Source organism: Sardina pilchardus, chromosome 6 (assembly GCF_963854185.1).
Source record: "Sardina pilchardus chromosome 6, fSarPil1.1, whole genome shotgun sequence".
Taxonomy (NCBI): domain Eukaryota; kingdom Metazoa; phylum Chordata; class Actinopteri; order Clupeiformes; family Clupeidae; genus Sardina; species Sardina pilchardus.
Genome location: NC_084999.1, coordinates 24,842,741 through 24,858,695, shown reverse-complemented (window position 1 = coordinate 24,858,695; position 15,955 = coordinate 24,842,741). Strand labels below are relative to the sequence as shown.

Genomic DNA, 15,955 nt, shown 5'->3' with positions numbered 1-15,955 from the left:
ATATATCACGTCACATTTTGCTGGTTGGGGGTGGCCTGACCAGCGATCACGCAGTCCACCACTGCAGTTTACATGGAATAGCACTGCCTTGCCTAGCCTACCACACGCACCTGCCATACACAGCTTACTTTCTCCCTGTCTTGGTAAGCCATACCCTGACGGTGTCAATGACAATCAATCAGGAGGAGTAGTTATTGAAAATAATCACGCTTTAGACATGACCAGCCTACTTGGCAGCAGCTTGCAACAGGGGGATTCATAGGTGGCACATAGACCATACAGCTAGCATGAATGCAAATATTTTTAGATCTTCTGACTAAGTTTACTGTACTTATTCAAACGACATCAGCACCACTGCCACTGGATATAAAGCAAACATTGACTTTCACTTGGTGCTTCATTGACTGTAAAAAAGTGTAATAATATTATCTATGCACTGCCTGATGTAGACTAGCTTGACTTGCTAGCTCGATGAGTTGCGAAATGATATCAGCAACACGTACTCGTTCCATATTAAACTTAGGCTACAGTTAACATAGTTTGGCTTTCCAGGCTACTTGGACCATGCATTTAATTACCTTTCACTGCCTTCACGTCTGCCAGGCTCCAAACTGTCTTCATAACAGCAGTTGCAATTCAGTATAAACAGCCTCGGTAAAGTTAAAACCAACTAGCGATGCTAGTCGCGATTAGCATTTGAACTGCAGTTAGGTAACCTACCCTCATAACTAGACGGCTTCCCAGGCTACTTGGACCATGCATTTCATTACCTTTCACTGCCTTCACGTCTGCCAGGCTCCAAACTGTCTTCATAACAGCAGTTGCAATTCAGTATAAACAGCCTCAGTAAAGTTAAAACCAACTAGCGATGCTAGTCGCGATTAGCATTTGAACTGCAGTTAGCTAACCTACCCTCATAACTAGACCTCTCAAATTCCGAAAAATGCATTAAAATAACATTGGACTACGTTGTTATTTTTGTTAAACCTTAGGGTGGCTATGATATAAATGGTGTAACGAAATTTGAAGTGTAAATATACAAACTTTATGAAAGTGTAAGCCACAACCTTTTCCTACAGGAATACATGGAAAACATAACCCCATAACCTCCATAAGGAGACCTCCCCAAATTCAGAAACATTTATTAAATTGAAATGGACAACGACGTTATCTTTGGTAAACTCTTAGGTGGCTATGATATAAATTATGTGACGAAATTCGAAGTCTAAACACACTTACTGTTGAAAGTGTAACTGCGATTTCCATAGGACTACATTCTAATTAAAATCCTCGTTGCCTCACGCACACCACTCTACTTCCGGTATTTCGCCTGCTTTGTGGGGGTGTCATATGATCCTCTGAGTGAAATACCCAGAAGGCTCAGGTCAATACAAATGATCCAAAACACACCGTCACTGAGAAACATCGTGTGATTGTCTACTATATATAACAACTGAACACACATTGTAATTAACAGCGAGTAAGTCCGTACTTGTCCCTCGGGACCATGGCATCTCTAAGAATAACCCAGTCTCAAGGAGAGACAACGATGCGGACAAGCCTAGAATTACATCATTGGTGTACCGTTGCGGACCATCCCATGTCAGTCAATCGAGGATTGAGTAATATTGGGTTAATGTCATGATGTCATTGAACTGTATGCGTCAGACTTGGAACAATACTGTGCTGTGGCGTACACACCAGTACCTTTTACAGGAATGGCAATAAATAGATTTTTTTAAAAAAATATCAACATTGTATCTTAAATCACTCTGAAATGTCCTTTTGGCATGACCTAAAGCAATTTAAGATGAGCTATTCCGATTAATAGTATACATTCACCAACACTCACGTTTTTGCTAATTATAGAGCCATCGACAGACCAAATAACACCAAATTTATTGGGGGTGCTTTGAATGGGGTCTCAAGTCATCCCACCAAATATGGCTTTCATACGTCACAGAATTTCCAAGATGGGCCCACTTCCTGTTTGGCGGCTTCGCTCGCTGAATTTAATTGGTTATCACAGGCGAACGCTTGGACGTATGAAGGCGAAATCAAGGCGGTTGATCCGCCTTTGTCTGTAGATCATGTGTGCCAAGTTTCATGACGATCGGATAAACTATGCGGCCAGGGTAGCTTTACTTTGACTTTGGACAAAATTCAAAATGGCGGAAAATCCATCATGGCGGAAAATGACATCATATGGTGCGTTGGAATCGGCTGAGTCAGAGGATTCCAATGGTATAAGTTTTATCAAAATCGGCCATACGGATCAAAAGTTACGGGCATGAACGTGTTTTCCATCTTTGACCAGTTGGTGGCGCTAGAGCGTGAGAGTGGCGAGCATGAAACCTGGTGGTGTCAATCAGGGTAGTCTCCTCTATCAGTATACCAAATTCCATGACTTTATGTCTTACGGTTTGGGCTACAGGCTGAAAAATGTGTGGGCATCAGCGCTCAAAAGTCGCTTTTCCATTCATTCCTATGGGGAAAAATCGACCGGAAAAACTGGAATAACGGGAGAACGACAAGGCGTATCGAAAAGCTTTATACAAGCCACCATCCTCGCATCAGGACGCACGCGTGAGAAGTGGAACGGCGTCTCTAGCTCCAAATCCCTAGGACAAGATAGGGAGACAAAAATGTTCCGCAAGATAAATAAATTTGATAATAATAGGAAGAACAATAGTGTGCTGCTTTCAGCAAGCACACTAATAAGTGCATCAATGAGTGCAGTTGTCTGGAGGGGGAATGTGGCTGGGAATGTCTGCCTCCTTGTTGTCCCTGTCAAGGTTGACATGGTCATGGACACCTCAACAGGCAGAAGCAGGTGGGAAATCAAGGATCAGCAAGACTAGTTGGAAGCAGTGCTAGTGAATCATGCGTATAGTTGGAAGCAGTGCTAGTGAATCATGCATTGAATGGCATATAATTCTGTATCATAATACAATTTCAATGAAAACAAATCTTTAAATGCATTTCTTCCATACCTGGTGGAATAGCCCTGTTCTGGCATACATGCAGTCTGGGGAGTGCAGGGCTGAGGGGGATGTTGGGGAGGGGGATATGGGAAATGTCAGAGAAAACTACAGTTCTTCTGCCCAAGCACAGTCATAATGCTTCCCCGTGTGTGTATGACTTGTGTGTGTGTGTGTGTGTGTGTGTGTGTGTGGTATATACAATGTTTCTCTCTATGAGTGTGTGTGTGTGTGTGTGTGTGTGTGTGTGTGTGTGTGTGTGGTTTATACAATACATGTTTATGTGTCTATGAGTGTGTGTGTGTGTGTGTGTGTGTGCACCCATGCATGTGGTAAGATTCTCTCTCTTTCTCTCTTACTCTCTCTCTTTCTCTGTCCGTGTGCCTGTGTGGTGTGTGTATGTTTGAAAGGCTCCCATTCTTGCTCTCGGGCGAGTCCACCCTGCGCTGCAGAGGCTTAGGCAAGGTGGGGTCCGCCTGGGAGGTTTGGCTGCTCAGAGGATTAACGGCCAGCGTGTGGAGATACAGCAGCAGGAGATGATGAGCAGCACTGAAGTGGAGCTGCCCGTCCTCCACAGAATGGCAGCTGTGAACAGCTCAAGGTTAACATGGGTTTATTCTGACCCCTACTGTCCACTGAGGGTACTGCATCGTGTTCAGTATGCGTGGCAGAGGAGAGGATGTCAACTGGAGTCAACAACAGAGTGACACTATCAGCTGTTTTATTCTAGGGGTGAGGAAGTATTAGGTGCGTTTGGGTTATCGCAAAAAAAATGGCAACATATGGTTACATCACTTCAGCCTTTGTACAGTGTGACATTGTGAAAAATAAACAAATTGGGAACACATTTATTTAGATAATGTGAAAACAACAAGAGCAAAGTCGCTTTTAAGGGCATTCTCTCCCTCTCTCTGTGTCTCTCCCTCTCAGCCTCCCCCTTCCCCTTTTACCACCACCCCCCCCCCCCCACACACACACACACACACACACACACCTCTCTCTGTGTGTGTCTGAAACAGACATAGTGGGACATGATCACATAAGAGACAGTCGTCCCAGTTCTCTGGGAGGTCTTTAGTGCCCTCTTTTGATGGCAGGGTGTAATTCCTGAGAATAATTCCATCATCCTCTGGGGAGAAGCCCATTAAATTCTAAGGGTTGCAAGGTAATGAACGCAAGCCTATGGTAAAGGGCTCTTATTAAATATTTACACCATGATTAATATTTTATTGGGCAATTTTGTATTTAAATTGGATTTAATATTTTATATAAATACAGCAGTAAGCGGGGAATACCATTCTCAGACAGCAACTGCATGTCAACAGGCGTAAACAAAGACACAGACATCATGCATGCACGCGCACACACACACACACACACACACACACACACACACACACACACACACATAGGCTACACACACACACACACACACACAGATGTGTCCTTGTCTTAAACTCCCTACACTCTCTGCCTCCCAACACATGTCTTTGACTTGCACGCATCCCTTTTCTGAAGGTGTGATACAAGTGGCATGGGCTCCCTGCAGCAGAGGCAGTGGTGCATAAGGAGTGTGCAGTGATACTAGCAAAGGTCTGAGTCAACACGTGGGAGAACCCAGCGGCAGGTGACTGTGGCCGTGTCGCCACTATACAGCTCATTAGGGAGAGAGACGAGGACGCCAGGCTCAAGTCAGCTGTGAAGAGATCTACCAGAGATGGAGTCTGCGGGGAGGAGGGAGAGAGGGAGTGGGGGGAGGGGGGAGGGAGGAAGGAAGTTGCTGTATTATGTAAGGGATAATCAACGATGCGCCGTGCGTTTATAGGAAAATAATGCACGTTCGAAGTGGTAATAAGGACCCGACGCCGCAGGCGGAGGGGACTTTACACTTCGATAAGTGCATTATTTTCCTATAAACGCACGGCGCAGAGTTGATTATCCCGCTTATACCACTGCTACTATCACTTTCGTTTATATTGCCGCTGTCTTAGATACAACGTTGTTGTTTTTACCGTTACATTGACATTGGCGAATTAATATTCAAGTGTAATAAGCCCAAAAGTAGGGAACTACTTCATAGCCGTGCGGTATATAGAAAAATAATGCACGTTCCAAACAGCGCATCACAATAGGAAATTTGACCAAGCAGTGGTATAATACTATTATATTATATTACTATAGTATACTATTTCAGACAAAATGAATGGGAAAGGAAGTGTGTGTTTGTGCAGTCTCACTATCTTTCTCTCTCTCTTTCTCTTTCTTTAATTCTCTCTATCTCTCTGTGTATGTGGGAGAGGGAGAGTGAGAGATGGTCCACTTTTCATTTACCACCACTTTGAGTGTTTTTTTTTTTTTTTCAATGTGACAACATCCACAGGCTGGGACATCACGGTCTCTGAGGTGAGAGATCAATAGACAGAGAGAGTGAGGGATGGATTGAGGAGTGGATACAGAGACATGTGAGTATAAGAGACAGAGTGGAGGAGAGAAAGAAAGAAATAAGAGGCAGAGGGATAAAGGGCAACGAGAGGAGAGAGAGAAAAACAGAAATAAGAGGGAGAAGGATGAAGGGAAAACAAGAGGATAGAGAGGAGAGACGAAAAGAGATACGAGACAGAGATCTGGTCAGGAGCAGCTGGAAGCAGGGGATGCAGTGAGGTAGCCAGAGCAACTCTCCCCCTGCCAGGCTGCGGCGAACAGGCCAGACGACTCGCTCACCACCTGCTGAGGTCAGGAGTGGACACATTGATGGGCAGAGAGAGGCAGGCCTGTCATACACGCTGTTCCATAATAAATCAAGTTCTCAACGCAAGCTCAAATTCAATTGCAGTGCTACGTGAAATCTCATACCCTTTACCACCCTCCTCAGGGAGAATAAGAGGGAGAAGGATGAAGGGAAAACAAGAGGATAGAGAGGAGAGACGAAAAGAGATACGAGACAGAGATCTGGTCAGGAGCAGCTGGAAGCAGGGGATGCAGTGAGGTAGCCAGAGCAACTCTCCCCCTGCCAGGCTGCGGCGAACAGGCCAGACGACTCGCTCACCACCTGCTGAGGTCAGGAGTGGACACATTGATGGGCAGAGAGAGGCAGGCCTGTCATACACGCTGTTCCATAATAAATCAAGTTCTCAACGCAAGCTCAAATTCAATTGCAGTGCTACGTGAAATCTCATACAGAGTTTGAAGGGTATCCCCACACAAATTCCTCTCTCTCTACCCCTCTCTCTCTCTCTCTCTTTCTCTCTCTCTCTCTCTCTCCTCCATTCCCCTCACATCTTTATCCTTTTGGGTCAAGGGTAGCAGTCAGGTCTTACTGTTACTGCATTCAGATGCTTAACCGCCCAAATGTCTTATTTCTGGTGTTACCTGTGCTGCCATTTGAACTTTTTCAAACAGAGAGGATTCTCTTGGAGCTAGGGTTGCCACCTGTCCTGGTTTCATAGGTGGCAACCCTACTTGGAGCGGTAGACATGACCAGCCCTGCAGTCATGGGGAAAAAATTACAGCAATATGGCATCCCAGGGAGAGTTTCAAAGATCAGGCTGTTTACAATTCATTGTTTAAATATTGTCACTGGGTCTACTGTCATGTCACTAAATTCACTTCACAAATGTTTCCTAGTCCTTCCTGAAAAGCTCAGTAAAATTACACCAGTGGATAATTGGCTACTCAAATTCCCTCAAAAATGTTGGAGAGAGGGTGGCCTGGCCTCTCATTCAGCTTTATTCAGTTCTCAGTCGCTTCCAGTGTTAGCGTGATGCAGAGAGGTCAGAGGTCATGCCGTGACCAGGCTGTGGTTATTCCGTGGCTTTGTGTAGCGACGAAAGAGCGATGGCACAGTGGTGGAAGCACAGCACGCCTCGGAAGGATAATTACCAATCTGGAGTGGCGCGGTAATCTCTCAAACTGCAGCGCTCGGTGGAAAAGTAATGTATTCAAACGTGGCCCGTGTAATTCCAGAAGTTCAAAACAGGATGTGCAATGTCAAAGCGGTCTGTGGAAAACACTATTTCAAAAGCACCAACTGAAGGTCAACCCAATTATCTATGATGGAAGCAAGGTCCCCAGCCCAACGCATACACTCGCTTTCAATCTGCCACACACATGGATGCACCCACACACACACACACACACACACACACACACACACACACACACACACACACACACACACACACACACACACACACACACACACACACACACACGCGCATGCATGCATGTGAATGAGGTGGAGGTGTGTATTTGGGCCTGCGGTGGGTGGATGATCTGTCCGGTCATCACCCATCAGCCCAAAGTCACTGAGACAGGAGAGGACACTGGCTTCATCACAAAGGGGTGACGTGTGTGTACAGTCTGTACAGTGAAGTTAATGTGTGAGTGTGTGTGTGTGTGTGTGTGTGTGTGTGTGTGTGTGTGTGTGTGTGTGTTCGTTCGTGTAATGTGTGTGTGTGTGTGCTTGGGTTTGAATGTGTCCACATGTGTATGTGTATGTGTGTGTGAATGTGTGTGTGTGTGTGTGTGTGTGTGTGTGTGTGTGTGTGTGTGTGTGTCTGTGTGTGTGTGTGTGTGTGTGTGTGTGTGTGTGTGTGTGTGTGTGTGTGTGTGTGTGTGTGTGTGTGTGTGTGTGTGTGAGTGAGTGAGTGAGTGAGTGAATGTGTGTGTGTGTGTGTGTGTGTGTGTGTGTGTGTGTGTGTGTGTGTGTGTGTGTGTGTATGGACACTTGCATTCCAATGGTGACCTATGGAGGAGGAGGGGGTTGGAGTATAATCTAGCCTGCATCCCCATTCCAATCACTCATGCTGTTATCTCATCCCGGCAGTTGTTGTGTGGTGCGATGCAGTGGTAGCGGCCATCATTACAAAGCATTAGACTTTCATTTGGAGCCAATCAGAAGACAGATGAATGTGGTCCTCTCCGCACACTTTTTTGAAACGCTTGGCTTGTGGTAATTGAGGCGTTTGATACCCCTTCACCCTTCCGTCTCTCTGTTCCTTAATTCAACATCCATCAGGGGGACTAATGCTAGAGAAATTACATGCCATCAGAGCAGAGGAGAATATTGGGGCAAAGACATGGGGGGGGAACAGGGAGGGTAAGTGGTGGGTTGTATGAATATTTGACTGCTTTGGGGGGGGGGGGGGGGGGGGGGGGGGGTCGGAAGGGGTTGAGTGACCGTGCATGATTACATTTTTAGATTGTGACCCCCCCGAGGGTGTTCGTCCTCACAGTGTGTTCACAGTAATAGCAGATTATGCATTGTGCCCTGAAGGACACGTCTTCTGAAGTGGATGGAGATTTGGAAGCCTCATCACCTGCAGCAAAGACCGGGCCAAAAACGCATTCACTCACACATCAAGGTGCAGCACGTGTGGCCATTCCTCAGTCCCAGTTGATGTAATCCCACGGGGCACATTGATGAGTTTGATTTGATTTGATTTGAAATATGATAATTATGCTTATGCGCTGAGCGGGCATTGACTGTGCAGGCCATTTACTCTCATTTTCTGTCTAGAAGTACCAATAACTCTCACTGAAAGTGTCCGACTGACTGTATGTGTTGTGTGGGTTTTATTTAGCAGGGTCATGGAAGAGTACGAAGAAATGTGGTTAAAAAAAGAAAAGGAAAAAATGGTACAAGCACGTAAACACCCATATTCCACAGGAGTCCACTGTAATTTGGTGTGTCTGGGCGGAGAGAGGGAGAGGTGAGGAGAGATGGGCAGATGAGTAACGAGTGTTTGCTAACCTCTGTGAGAAGAGAGAGAGGACACCAGTTATTACATTCCCACTGATCCCCTCACTGCGGGGGCCAGGGACTCCACTACAAGAGGACAGTCAGGCCGCGGACAGGCAGTGTGGAGCAACACTGCCCCCTATGGGAGTGTCTATGTATTGCCAGGGGCTTCGGTCCATAGATCTAACAAAAGGAACATCCTTACCCCATAATCATAACCATAACCATAACCATAACCATAATCATGGGGTCAAGACTTCTCATTGTGATGACACTGGCAGTTTCATTGACATGAATACTTGCTTTTGAGGAATGGAGTATCCATCTTGAGAAAGTGACGTGCTTTTGCAGGTTATCCACTACGTTTTGTTTGCACTAATTGTTTTGAGAATTGCACAAACTGCTGTGAAAATGTTAATAGTGATGTGAGAAAAGCACCAAAGCGACTGACAAAAAATATAAATGGACTTGACTTGATATGAAAAAGTTAGAGTGTCCTTGCAGACCTGAGAATTTCTGAGTTTTCAGCAGGTGGAGACATTGATGAGGACAGACAGGTGTCAGTTTCTGTTCCCAGGTATTTAAAAGCCTGCTCCTTTTCCACTGGCTGACCCTGGATGCTGCGTGGCTGTAACAGGTGGAATTTGTTTGTGTCACTTGAAGATACACTGTTAGACTTAACTGTAATTTCCCAGTATGCTTACCGCAAAATGGCCAGTAAAATACCATAACTTTACCATTACAGTATCACTACTGTATTCTGCATTGCATTATGGGCATTTTGATGACGTTTCATATCATTTATGGTAACTTACTGGAAAATAGGTAATTTGTGGTAGCAGGTGGCCCAGGAGTCGCACGACCCTCCTCCTGACCACCGCGATGGGCGACTCATCTCCCTGTGACAAGACACAGAGAAACACACATAAACACACCACACGAACCAGTTCACACACGCTCTCCTCCTGTGGAACACCGTGCTGCTCTGAAGATCTAATATGCCGCTCCTTGTAGAGAGTGGTGTTGTAGGGTCTGGTGTTATGCATCATAAACATAGTATCACTCTTTTCGTAAGGGGGGGAATAAGACAACGTGCTTTGCCGCTTGTAAAACACAAGGTAAAAATACAAGCACTATGTTCTCATAAAAACGCAAATGACGTTGGACACTCTTCCGCTCTCAGTTTGGACTTCAATTCGAGGACGTCTGCGCAAAAACGCAAGGCGCAGCAGGTGCACATAACGCAAGACGCTCTGGGGTCATAAGCAGCACGCAAAACGCTTACTGCCAATACGAAACCACAGCAAAAAGGCACACCTCGCTGCAAAAAATGCGTCCTGTCTGATCGCCCGCTAACACTGCTTATTTCACTCAAAATACAGCAAATGTATTCGCGCGTGCGTGTGTGTGTGTGTGTGTGTGTGTGTGTACTTCTTGGTGTGCAGTAATGAATTACCATAGGCAGGTGCTTTGCCTTCTTCAGCAGTCTCATCATCACTCCCCCATAACCCTTCTCAGTGCCAGAGGACAGACACATCACCTCCATACCACTGTCCTCTTTGTCTGAAAACAATGAAAACATGATTTCATTCATTCAGTCTATTACTCATCTCCATGTCCGATTAAAAAAGCCACAGCACAGCGGGCCCTCAGCACCGCAGCTCAGAGCAGCTCGCTGGCCAGTGGCGCTGCGGTACTCACCCCCAGCGGCGGTTTTCAAGTAGCCGTCCAGGTGTGGCAGGATGTCGCCGTAGTGCGGCTGCATGGCCTCGCGCGGGATGTGCGACGACCACAGCTCCAGCGCGTCCAGCGCAGCCGTGGCCAGGGGCGCGTGGCTCAGACCCAAACGCAGAGCAGCCTGGAGGTCAAAGGTCAACAGTGGTTATCGGAGGATTTAAATCCTTTAATGATGTTTTTGTTTTACATTTCATGCAGATAATACACAGTAAGCGCTGAATGCGCAGTTAAATGTTTGTTCAGGAAGGGTTAAAGAAATCCTTTCAAGAAGGTCTTTGAAAAAAAAAAAACCATCATATGATGTAAAATAAAGCAATAAGCCCAGAGAGGTCGTAGTTTACACTGATTTTAGAACCGCTAAGGCGAACAAGCAAAGTGGGCTGTGATGTGGTGATGTGATTATGTGGGGCTATTTTAATTTCAAAGGCCAAGGGAACTTTATCAGGATGCATAGTATCCTGGATGCATTAAATATGTGGCCTTTAAAAATAAAAATCTGCCTTCCTCTATGGGAATTTAACACATAGGGTTAACATAGGGGTTCCAATACTTATTACCCCTGTATTTTAAGGAAAACATCTATTTATTTACAAATTACAATTCATTATTCATTCACAAGAAACTGATGTCCTTAAGGGTTGGATATTTCCTCAGTTTTTTTTTATTTAAGGCATTAAGATCAATTTCCAAAAGATGCTTTTATATTCCTCTTTAGTCTTTATAGTCAACTTTAGCATGTGTTCAAATGCTTCTGGAGGTATCTGTATATCTGGCAATATTTCATGAAACAAATGCACAGCAACAAGAAATGTAAAGATGTATTCATAGATAATCATTCTTCAGCCAAGAGATAAATTTCCTTTATCTGAATGTCTGCCAAGCAACAGCGAGACCCGGCTACTCTAACTTGTGTGTAAGTTGTAGTAGTGCATTACTATAGAATGAAATGTGATCAAGGTATATGTTTGCGTTGGATTTTACAACGGCATCGAACACGATTCATGGGTGATCATAATCAACGACCGGAACCATCCATTTTAGAATAATCTTTAAATGAACCTGAAGGGCAGGGATGTAGGCCTTGATGTCAGGAGCCACAACTTCATGATGCAGCGACAAGACCAATGTCAGGCAGGCAGCTAGCAGCTCGTCCTTATACTGCTTAATACGCACTGACACCTGCAAGGAGAGCGGAGAGAGTACATATCCAACATATTTAGCATTAAAATGTTAGAACTCAGGTTGAATTCATTTCTCTAGGTTCTGTCTAAGTTCTTAGAGATTTGCTTTAGTATTACCTCTTTTCCAAACTTGGACACGAGAGCAAAGCAGGCACATTTAACTGGGTCCTTGTCCTCTTTAGCTTTGTAGCTCTTGGGGCTAATACCCTGTCAAGGAGATATTGGTGGTCAACAACAACAATCATATAAAAAAATACAGTTTGTATCTCCTTATAACACATTAGTAGATGTGCATAACACAAATGCAACAAAACAAATCGAGTACCAGACATACTGTAGAAGGTCTTTCAATACATTAATGTTTTTAAAACACCCATCCTCTCACCTGGAAGTATTTGATCTTCTTGGCGATGGTCATGGTGAGGGAGAGCAGGCGGTAGAAACCGCTGACCAGTGGGAAGCGGATGGACTGGAGGATGAGCTCGTGGCTCAGAGGGTACACCCACTGCTCAAAATACTCCAGCCTCTTCTGGGACAGCAGCTCACTGCAGGCAACACGAGAACGACAACAATAACAACAACATCATCAACATCAACAACAACACAGCAGTCAGTGGAGAGGGCTCAAACATGGAGCCTAAGATTCCAATCTTCCCCTTTGTAACACTACTGTACAACAGACTCAGTCAGCCTCAGACAAGTCAGTTACATTGATAATGTGCCTTTTAAAGACAAATCAAATAACAATAACAATAAATTACAGTTCCACTATAATATATGAAAATGCATTAAAATGGTGGATATAGCACTTTGGAAAATAGCTCTTATATTTTGGCCTTCTACTACAGTACCTGCTGAAGTCCACCAGGTTGATAAAGGCAGTGAAGTCTTTGGGTCTGTTGGGGATGAGATGGGCGGCAGGGTCTGATGATGGCACAAGGGCGCTGCCTCCATCAGTCTGACCCTGTGAGGGGAGAAAACACCGTTTAAAACAAGAGGGAAACACCTGTAGGCATCAAACATGCACAGGTAGCTTCACTGAATGGCTGAATGGATATGGATGGATCAATGTGTAGTACATGTGCATGTAAATGAAATATTTAGCGTTTGAGAGCCAGACCTGCTCTGCCTCCTCCGTGTTGAGTTTTTGCACAGAGAGATCCAGCTTCTCGATGACTTTTATGACGGACTTCACCACCTCATCGTACAAAAGTCGATTCAAGGAGGACAGGTTGGAGTTTTGGGACTCCAGGGTTCCATCCAAAAACCCAGTGTGCTAAAAGACAATGGTCCAACATGATTTTAGGACATCTGCATATCAAGTCTAGTCATGGACTTCAGGGACTGTGACTTTAATTCACTTTCAAATCAAAGCAATCAGGAGGGTGCATCTAGATCATAAAATAAACCTGATGTCTTACAGTGAGATTTGCACAATCTAGAATTCCCCTGAAAAGATCAAGATAGTCCCGGCAGGATGGAACTTTCCATTTCCCTGTGTGCATCTGGGAGGACTCCCCACCTTCTCCCTGTGAGGGACCACCCTGAGAAGGGCCACCATCCTGAAACACAGGAAACTGTTCTTTAAGACACCTGTTTAATTAGTAATGCAGTTTAGATTTGAACTAAACTAACAAAGAAAGCAGTCCCAATATTCCTGACTCACCTCTAGTTGAGGTATTGGCTTTGAACAAACACGGATTAATCCCTGGTGCACTGGGGGGAAAAAATAGCAATACATAACGAATAACACCACCAGGAGCCACTAACTGTACTTACATTCAAGATTATTACAAGGGTCAATAATAAAGTAATCTCCAATATGCTTTACTTGTATTGTCTTATACACTTAGAAATGAGACACAACTATACAGACAAGTTCACAATATCTATTCTAGTTCACTCGAAAGCTGATTCATAAGTATTACTACCTATACTGTAGCTATTTAGAATAGCATGCCATGGAAGTTCTTGTGGGTGTAATGGTAGGTGTCCAATTCTACAGTATATAGTCTCTCTCTCGTTATGTGTGTGTGTATTGTTCACTGAATATTTCTCCAGTGATGGCAAAAGTAATTTTCTCTCTTTGCCTACATGATGTGCTTTGACTGATCTCCCCCTAATCAAAGTGCTGCCTCTTGAGTCTGGTGTCACTACTGCGGACGGCCATACAGCCCCTCCCTCCTGCTTACCAACAGAACTGATGAAGCTCCACAGCACTGGACCCTTGGCTGCCATGGCAACGAGCACCTTGATGATGGCTCGGCAGGTGGTGTGCTGCATCCGCTGGCTGTACTGGGGGAAGCTGTCCATCTGGACCACCAGAAGCCGCTCCAGAACTGGTGTGTAGACCTCAGGGATCTGCAGTTAGCCAGGAGACACTTAGTCAAATGGGCCAATCGGTGATCAATTTCAATTTCAATTTGATTTCACTTATAAAGCGCCAAAACATTACACATGTCTCATGGTGCTTTACAGTGTTAAACATTCAGAGAGCCAATGAGTAACAGGGGCGAGGAAAAACTCCCTAGAATTCAAGGTACATATAGGAAGAAACCTCGATACAGAGGCAAATGCCTCTCACAAATCCAAATGTGTCAGAAGCGGATGGAGATGACATGTTACTTTATGAGAAAAACATCTCTAACTTGCAATACTGACAATAGAAAACATTTCTGCTTCATCAATGACGACCCTTCACAAGAAAGGTCTGCACATTTAAGTGAATGGAGAGCTTCATCCACACACTGTACCTTGTCCAGGTGTACGAGGACACTGGCGATGGAGTCCAGGAAGCTGGGCAGCTGGTAGATGTTGTCATCATCCCGGTCTGACTCAGTGAGGTACATCTGCTTGCAGCGCTGAATCAGCTCGGTGTACATTAAGTCCACGTCCTGCGGGCAGACCACTTTACACGGCTGCAGAAGACCAAAGGAAAGCCATGAATATGCGCTCACACTACAATTACTCACTCATTAAAGGGATATTCCGCCATTTTTGGAAATAAGCTCATTGTCCACCTCCCCTCGAGCAAAACAATTGATATTTACCTTTTTCCCGTTCATCCAGCCATTCTGTGAGTGTGGCGGTACAACTTTTAGCTTCAGCCTAGCATAGATCATTGAAACGGATTAGAACAGTAGCATCTCGCCTGCTAGCATCATGTTCAAAAGTGACTAAGATTTCCGGTAATTTTCCCATTCAAAACGTGTCTCTTCTCAAGTTAGAAAGTGCAATAAGACCAACTGAAAATGAAACCTGGCGTTTTTCTAAGCTGATTTGACATGGAACTACACTCTCATTTGGCGCAAGGCAACTTGCAAACGTATCATGGGCGCAGTGATATCACGCAGCATCTGAAAATAGTCCCCATAGACAACAAGCAGTAGTAGTGCCAGTAGATTGCAAGTTGCCTTGATGAGAGTGTAGTTCCATGTCAAATCAGCCTAGAAAAACGCCAGGTTTCATTTTCAGTTGGTCTTATTGCACTTTCTAACTTGAGAATAGACACGTTTTAAATGGGAAAATTACCAGAAATCTTAGTCACTTTTAAACATGATGCTAGCAGGCGAGATGCTTCTGGTCTAATCCGTTTCAATGATCTATGCTAGGCTGAAGCTAAAAGTTGTACCGCCAGACTGGCTGGATGGACGGGAAAAAGGTAAATATCAATTGTTTTGCTCGAGGGGAGGTGGAAAATGAGCTTATTTCCAAAAATGGCGGAATATCCTTTTAATACAATAACTTGATAACTCAATTGATACAATAACTTGATCTCTAGCTTTAGTCCTCATTTAATAGGAGCTGCCTCTTCAGGATACATACGTACTGTAGGATGTGAAGACACTTATACTGACCAGATGCTTTAAGTGAAATTACTGAAAGGTTGTTTTAAATCTAATCCTTTCTGATTGGGTTTGATGATAGGTATGACAAAAATGCTTGAAAATAAAACCTACAGCTGCAAATAGCCCATATTCTCGTATGGCAATGGAGAGCTCCTTGTTGGAAGAGTCCAAGGTCTTAATGATGGCACAGAATTTCTGCATAAAGAACTTCAACTTGCTTTTGTGCTCTTCAATGTTTTCTGCAACCAGAACTGCTACCTGTTCAAGGTTAAATATAGCACAAGAATTAACAAACAAAAATCAATATATTAACTGTTATAGAGACAGTGGTCCTCATTTATCAACCGAGCGTAGAAACCAGCATACATCTGAGCGCAGAAATCATCTTACGACGGGGCTCACATGTGTTTCATCAAACTTTTGTATCACTCCAATTCCAGCGTAAGAATAAACGTGTGTTGATAAATG

General features: G+C 44.5%; 1 protein-coding gene across 1 annotated transcript; it reads right to left on the bottom strand.

The window, feature by feature from the left end:
* Positions 1–5,934: 5,934 nt before the first annotated feature.
* Positions 5,935–15,688, bottom strand: LOC134083424 (DNA-dependent protein kinase catalytic subunit-like). The gene is made up of 14 exons (XM_062539749.1): positions 15,599–15,688; positions 14,393–14,557; positions 13,832–14,000; positions 13,306–13,355; positions 13,061–13,201; positions 12,760–12,915; positions 12,491–12,603; positions 12,025–12,184; positions 11,757–11,846; positions 11,518–11,637; positions 10,423–10,579; positions 10,178–10,284; positions 9,537–9,620; positions 5,935–6,030 (listed from the first exon to the last, which is right to left on the bottom strand). Exons 1-14 carry the CDS (start codon positions 15,686–15,688, stop codon positions 5,935–5,937), a joined length of 1,698 nt encoding a protein of 565 aa, XP_062395733.1.
* Positions 15,689–15,955: the final 267 nt, after the last annotated feature.

What these genes read in the sequence shown, in the direction of transcription:
- LOC134083424 (XM_062539749.1), bottom strand. Translation starts at nt 15,688, where the DNA reads ATGCAGAAATTCTGTGCCATCATTAAGACCTTGGACTCTTCCAACAAG. An exon ending in TAGATTGTGCAAATCTCACT is followed by an intron (nt 12,916 to 13,060) that starts GTAAGACATCAG and finishes ATTGTCTTTTAG; the next exon opens with CACACTGGGTTTTTGGATGG. An exon ending in ACACGGAGGAGGCAGAGCAG is followed by an intron (nt 12,604 to 12,759) that starts GTCTGGCTCTCA and finishes CTCCCCTCACAG; the next exon opens with GGTCAGACTGATGGAGGCAG.